Source organism: Propithecus coquereli, unplaced genomic scaffold (genome assembly GCF_000956105.1).
Source record: "Propithecus coquereli isolate 6110/MARCELLA unplaced genomic scaffold, Pcoq_1.0 Scaffold148, whole genome shotgun sequence".
In the NCBI taxonomy this organism is placed as follows: domain Eukaryota; kingdom Metazoa; phylum Chordata; class Mammalia; order Primates; family Indriidae; genus Propithecus; species Propithecus coquereli.
The window spans coordinates 3128934-3136101 of record NW_012139191.1 but is presented as its reverse complement, the minus strand read 5'-3'; the positions used below and the strand labels follow the sequence as shown (position 1 = coordinate 3136101).

The 7168-nt window shown below is 47.3% G+C and overlaps 1 protein-coding gene and 1 pseudogene across 1 annotated transcript in view; one reads left to right on the top strand and one right to left on the bottom strand.

Moving 5' to 3' along the window:
* Positions 1-1628, bottom strand: part of LOC105806863 — a 27247-nt pseudogene extending 25619 nt beyond the window's left edge.
* Positions 1629-2254: 626 nt separating this feature from the next.
* Positions 2255-7168, top strand: part of LOC105806894 (bromodomain and WD repeat-containing protein 1-like) — a 10281-nt gene continuing 5367 nt past the window's right edge. The window contains exons 1-4 of the mRNA XM_012640114.1: positions 2255-2582; positions 2693-2751; positions 2882-2911; positions 3028-3087. Of these exons, the coding sequence (XP_012495568.1) occupies positions 2534-2582; positions 2693-2751; positions 2882-2911; positions 3028-3087 (198 nt within the window). The 5' untranslated portion in view covers positions 2255-2533. The remainder of the gene's footprint in view (positions 2583-2692; positions 2752-2881; positions 2912-3027; positions 3088-7168) is intronic.

The following is a 7168-nucleotide window of genomic DNA, read 5'->3' as shown; positions in this document are numbered from 1 at the left end:
TCAGGCTGGTTTCGAACTCCTGAGCTCAAACAATCCGCCTGCCTCGGCCTCCCAGAGAGCTAGGATTACAGGCGTGAGCCACCGCGCCCGGCCAAACAATGCAGTTTTAAGCAATTATCCATCTTGACAATTTAGCTACAGCCTGTATGCTCTGTCTCAGTCGCTGGCACAACCTTAACATACTAAGGCCCAAACTTGAGATTTTTGTGACTGTTCCTTATTTCACCCCAACTTCATCTTCCTGATTAATGTCCCACATATTTCTTCTTCTTCTTTTTTCAACACAAGATAGGGAGACCCACATGTTTCTGAACCTGTCTCCTCCTCTTCATCCTTATAACCATTGCCCTAAGCCATCTTCATTTCTTTTCTGTTTCAGGGGTCTACTAAGTGGCTTTCCTGCCTCCTGGTCTTAACCTTCTGAAATCCATCCTGATGCAAAAATGGATCCTTTCTGGCTAAAGATCCTTCAAATGCTCCCAATTTCAACTTTGGACTTAATGGTACCATTCTCCTCAAAGTCACTCCAAGTAGTCATACTAAATTTGAGTTTCTTAAACTTGAAATTATATTCATGTCTTGGCCCTTCGTTGTTCATGTGCTTGAAATCCCTTTCCACACACCGTAGTCTGGGTTAATCCAAAGTTACTCTAACATTTCCCCCTTCCATAGGCAAGCTGATGTTCCATTTTTCTCTCCCCTAAATCTTGTCATTATTTGCTTATGTTTCCCCTAGAAAACACTTAAGCCTTTGATGGCAAAGCTGTGGCTTATTCCATCTTTTTATCATCATCACTTGATAGTGTTTGTTTAATTAAATGTAAAAACAGACTTGCTGATGCAGTAGCCCAGTGAGCTTTTGCTATTTGGTATAATAAGAGCCAGCTCGTATATGGTGCTTACTATATATGCTAGGAACAAATACTAACTCATTAAATCCTTGCAACCCTATTATGTAGGCACAATTTTTTTTTTTTTTTTTTGGGGCAGGATCTCCTTTTCAAAAAGGGCTAGAGTACAGTGGCTTCATCCTAGTTCACAGCAGCCTTGAACTTCGGGGCTAACGGGATCCTCCTGCCTCTGCCTCCCGAGTGGTTGGGACTACAAGCACGCACCGCCACGCCAGGCTAATTTTCAAATTTTTTGTAGAGATGGGGTCTCACGACGCTGCCCAGGCTATGGGCACAAACACTATTACAGTTTATAGATGACGAATATTGAGACCCAGAGGTTAAATGACTTTCTCAAGGTCACAGATCTAACAGCTAGTGGAGGCAGGACAAAGTCCAGGCAGTGAGTCTTGCCCCAGAGTCTTTACATGAACTACGTTTAACCTCTATATATTGGGGAGACTACTACTATGATTAGGAATTAGGCTGTCAACGTGCACCCCATGAGGGCAGGGTCTTTGCTCAGTGCTGTACTTCAGGGCTCAGAACAGGACACAGTGGATGTGCCAAAGGAATGAACCGAGTTAGGTCACAAGCCTAGCCAGGCAATTAAGGGGACTTTTTGCGCGTGTCCGCCCCTCTAACTTTAAATCTTACTGCCTTCCACGAGAATCCTAATTATACGTGGTTTAAGTTACCTGCTTCTCTTCCTTGGAAGGACCTGCTGTCTGCCCGCATTGCCCCTTTTCCTAACCATCCCTCGACGAAGCCCGCTGGGCATCGCCAGCTCCGGGCTGCCCTCCCGGACAGCTGTATTTTATCTAACTCCTTCCCTCTACGAGACCGTTGGATTCTGAGGACTGCGGCTCCGTCTCATTTATTCACTTTTCTTCAGCGACGCAGAGTCACAGTAATGTTTGCTACCAGCTCCAAGCCACAGAGGGTCCGTACCGGAGGACCCCCGGCTCGGACGGGCTCCTCACGGGCTGGGAGAGCCGATCCGGGGACGTTCCCCTCTGCGAGCCGGCCGGCGAGCAGATCCTCAGCGTTGAGGTTTTCGCGTTCTCGAAGCGAGTGATATTTCGTGGGCAGCAAACACGCTGACCCCAGATGACCGTCCGTGAAGTGTCCCTTCCCAGCGGCCTGGAGCGGGCGACCTCGTCGCCCGGGTTCGCCTCGCGTCCCGTGGCCCCTGCGGTTACGCGTCGCGGCCGGCTGACCACCCCGCCTCCGCCGCCGCCTCACAAAGGCCGGGGCCGCCTCACCGCGCGCAAGAATCCCGGGCCACGCGCGCTCCCCTCCTCCACTCGCCGCCGCAGCCCCACGCCCAGGCCTTTGCCCAGCCGCCACATTACGCGCCCGGAGACAGAGGAGAGCGGGGGAGACGCTCGCTTTCCCGAGCGGGGTGCGACCGTCGGTCCTCGCGTTGCGCTGGGCGTCCTGTCCCCACGCCCCTCCGCGGAGGGACTATTTTCCCTCTGCCGCGGAAGGACTACTTCCCGCGGTGGTGTCGGGGACTGGCGGCGCGCACGGCATGGCGGCGGCGGCGCGCGCCTGAGGAGAGGGGACGCTGGCCCGGTCAGGCCTCGGCGCGGCCTACACGCTTCGCTCGCCTGCTCCCCGCTCCCGCCCCGCGCCCGGCCATGGCGGAGTCCTCGTCCGCCCGACGCCCGGTCCCCCTCATCGAGTCGGGTAAGACGCGCGGCCGCGCCATCCCCGCCTCGGCGGCCCCGGGGTCGCCGGCGCCCCGGCCCGTTCCCTCTGCACCCGGTTTTGACCCGACTCTCCCCGTCTTCCCGCAGAGCTGTACTTCCTCATCGCCCGGTACCTATCGGCGGGCCCGTGTCGGAGAGCGGCCCAGGTGAGTGCGGGCCCGGGGCGGCCGCGGCGGCCTCGCATTCCTCCCGCCCGGGGTCTGGGGTGGAGGGCGGGGACGCAGCGGGCGCGCCCCGAGCCCGACCCTCCGCTGACCGCGCGTCTCTCGGCTGCAGGTGCTGGTGCAGGAGCTGGAGCAGTACCAGGTCTGTCCCCGCGCGCCCTCGCGTCCCCCCCGACCTTGTCCCGAGGGATGCTCGTCCGCGGCCCCCACCCCCGCGCCGCAGCGGTGGTCACTCGTGTGCCTTTCGTGTCTTTCCAGCTGTTGCCGAAGAGGTTGGACTGGGAGGGTAACGAGCACAACAGGAGCTACGAGGAATTGGTGAGCATTGGACACGTTTCCTGCCCCCGTCCCCGTGCGCCCGCCCCCGGCCCCGCGCGGGGACGCCTGTCCGGCGGCCGGAGGGCGTGAGCCGCGCCCGGGGGCGGCGCGGGGACAGCGGTCTCCCCCTCGGGAGGGTTTGTTTTGTTCTTGAGGCGACAGGGTTTGTTTTGGCAGGAAACAGCCTGCGCGGGGCGGCGCGGGGCGGGGTGGGGGCGCAGCGCGCGGAGGTCCCGCGGCGGGGGTGGATCTCCAGGTGCGGCCGCCTATGGGGTGTGTGCCGAGCGCCGGCCGGCCATTCCGCGGGGCGGTCTCGCCGCCTCTTTCCCCACAGCCAGACTTGTAACCTGAGCTCTGATTGGTCGCTTCTTTTGCCCCGCCCCGTTCTTTCGCCACTTGTTCCCTAGGAATAGAGCCATTGGTCTCTGAAGGTGGAGAAATGTTCCTGCGTGCAGCTTTTATTTTTTTCCTTTTTGCTCAGCTACGTAATGAAAATCTTGGTGCTTTGTGATTATGCCATTCGAATGCTTTTGCTGATATGTACCGTACAAAATTTGTCGGAAGCCTTAGAAAGTTGATTTATTTTGATGAATTTTATCTTGGTGTACATAACTTAATACAGGCTTTAAGCAGGTCTGTTTTTTTCAGCCCTGTTAACGTGGATTTCACTTTTACTTGGTGAACCTGTTTAGTTGCTCTCACAATATATAATTCGGTTTTATCCACAATTATGTAAGTTGTAGGGATTCGTTTGTCTTTACTGTAATAAAACATTTTTCAAGTAAATATTTTCACCAATGTGTTTATCATGCCATGTTCAGCATCTTGTATGAGAAAAACTGGAAAAGAAAAAACTTTCTGAATGATCTCTTGCCGAGGTTCTAAGATTTGTTATTACCATTCTTTTTTTTTTTTTTTCGTTTTTCTTTAAGACTGTTGCTCGGGCTAGAGTGCGGTGGCATTAGCCTAGCTCACAGCAACCTCAAACTCCTGGGCTCAAGCGATCCTTCTGCCTCAGCCTCCTGAGTAGCTGGGACTGCAGGCGTGCACCACCATGCCTGGTTAATTTTTTCTCTATATTTTTAGTTGCGCGATTAATTTCTTTCTATTTTTAGTAGAGACGGGGTCTTGCTCAGGCTGGTCTCTAACTCCTGAGCTCAAAGGATCTTCCCGCCTCTGCCTCCCAGAGTGCTAGGATTATAGGCGTGAGCCACTGCGTCTGGCCGTACCATTCTTGAATTAAACAAAAAAATTGTAAACCAAGGGATTTGTCATCTATATCAACAGTTAAGTGTTAACACTTAAAGCCTAGTGAAAATAACAAAGAATCTTGAAGAATAAAGCTTGAAGGAATAAAGCTGATTTTCCCTATTTAAGAATTGGAAGTAAACACTTCAGAGTGAATATTTTCAGGCCAGGCGTGGTGGGTCACGCCTGTAATCCCAGGATTTTGGGAGGCTGAGTTGGAAGTATTGCTTGAGGCCAGGAGTTGGAGGCCAGCCTGGGCAACATAGGGAGATCCCATCACTGAAAAAATAGAAAAATTAGCCAGGTGTAGTGGTGTGTGCCTGTACTCACATCTACTTGGAAGGCAAGGCAGGAGGATTGCTTAAGGTTTAAGCCCAGGAGTTCTAGCCTGTGGTGAGCTATGATCGCACTGCTGCACTTTAGCCTGGGTGACAGGGAGACCCTGTCTCTAAGAAAAAAGTAAATATTTTCAGAACAATGAATTCTAAAAATTTTGATGAAGGCGGAGTTTGTTTTCTTGAGTTTGGTATTTTGACATTGTTGTGTTTTTTTGTTTTGGAGACAGGGTCTCTGTTGCTCGAGCTAGAATGTAGTTTCATGATCATAGCTCACTGAAACCTCAGACTCCTGGCCTCACAGGATCCTCCCATCTCAGCCTCCCAAAGTTCTAAGGCATCCCAAAGTTCTAGGATTACAGATGTGAGCCACCGCCCTGGCCTGTTTTTTGGCTTTTGTTAGGAGAATTGCTTAAATCTCTACTTAAAAATATTCTGTTTGAAATCACTTCTTTGACATGTGACTTTGATTTGGCTGTGATATATCATTTCTCTTTGATTTGTTCTGTCTGGTGGGTATCTTCTTCCTACTTTACCTTCCTGTTGTTTCTAGCCCAGCACTCAACAGTTGACAGTAAGCCTATGTAGAGGAGAATTATTCTTTTGTTAAGGGTATACGTGTAGCTTCTAGACCTCCAAAGTCATCTTTTTTCTTTAATATTTTAATAAGTATTCCAGATGTACACAAGTGAGTGTAATATAATGAATCCCTATATACTATCAACAAATTTGAATTTTAAATTTGTTACGAATTTGCTAAATATACTTTGATTTGTATTTGAGGTGTATAATTTTTTTCTTTTTGTAAAAAAAACTATCAGTGGAAATCTTCAAATAGAATAATGACGTAATGATCTACCCACTGGATACCCATTTTCCAGCCTCCTTCCTCAGTAATTATCAATCCCCCTTCCCCCATTGTTTTTAAGAAATTCCAGATAGTCGTTTATTTTACTGGTTGATGTAGTGGAATATTTTAATGCAAATTCTACACATTGCATTTCATCACTAAATTATTCAGTGTACAGCTCTAAAAAATGACTGTTGTTTCTACCAAGTTCTAGTGTAACAAAATCCCTATTCATGTTTGGTTTTTGTTCCTTGAATTTACGTTTAGTTTGAGTGGTCTTCAGATAAGGTCCATGCATTGCATAGATTATATCTTAAATCTCTTTTTATCTTGAATAGTTGTTTTGTTTCTGTACCATTGATTTACTGAAGACTGTGTCATTTGTCCTGTAGAATTTTCCACATTCTGGATTTGTCTGTTTTCTCATGTTAGTTTATTCTTCTTTCTCAGTGATGCTCATCCTTAGATTAGAATCATCTGGGGAACCTCATAAAATCTGGATATCTGAAGCATGCCCCAAACGAGTTAAATCAGAATCTTTGTGGTGGGACTGACATCAGTATTTTTAAAAAGCTTTTCAGGTGATTGTAATATTGGCATTTACAAAGCTACAATTTATCTTAGACTTGTGATCGTGCTCTTATTCCAATCTGTATTTGGGGCCAAAAGTATTTTCTTTTTCTTAGAAGAATTGAGACTACTTATCTCTTAATACCTAACCCCGCAATAGTGGGCCTTTGAATCCGTAGAATTTAATAGTAATCTTCATGTATATAGATTGGGAAGAAAGAGGAAGACGGAAATAGAACTATAGAATTGGGCAGGACTAGGTTTATAATGGAGGAGCTTGTTTAAAAGGGGGAAGAGATTAAGAGACAGTAATTAGGCTGGGCGCCATGGCTCCCACCTGTAATCCTAGCACTCTGGGAGGCTGAGGCAGAAGGATCGCTTGAGCTCAGGAGTTTGAGACCAGCCTGAGCAAGAGCGAGACTTTAGACTTGTCTCTACAAAAAAAAGAAAAATTAGCCGGGAGCCTGAGGCAGAAGGATTGCTTGATCCCAGGAGTTTGACATTGCAGTGAGCTATGATGACGTCACTGTACTCTACCCAGGGTGACAGAGTGAGACTCTGGTTTCAAAAAAAAAAAAAATAGTAATTAAATAACGTGATAACATTTTTGTAGGCCAGGCTCTTTGTTAACCAGGGGAAAAAGAAATCAGAAGATCCTTATATTGTAGTGTATCATTAGGGAGCTCATTGTCATTAAGTTTTGTTTGAGTAGGCTTTTTGTGTGAGGAATAGCCTCACACAGATGTTGTTTAAATGTTTATATTGAAGTCAGCATTTGGCTTATTAGAGTTGTAAGTAGTTTTCTTAAACCTTCAATTACAAGTCTTATTTATAAATCTAGTAATGTTTATGGGATGAAGTATATTTGGTATTATTTGATTAATGCTTAATTAATAATTGAAAATTTAATCTTAAAATATGTAATACCATGTAATCAGATTTCCGTTGGCATTTTATACTGCATTTACAAGTATGTTATTTTAATCACTTTAACAGGATAAACTTAGACAAATCTAAACATGTGATCTAAGAACTTAACTCTTAAAGTATTTCAAATTTATTTTGTATTTTTTTTAGT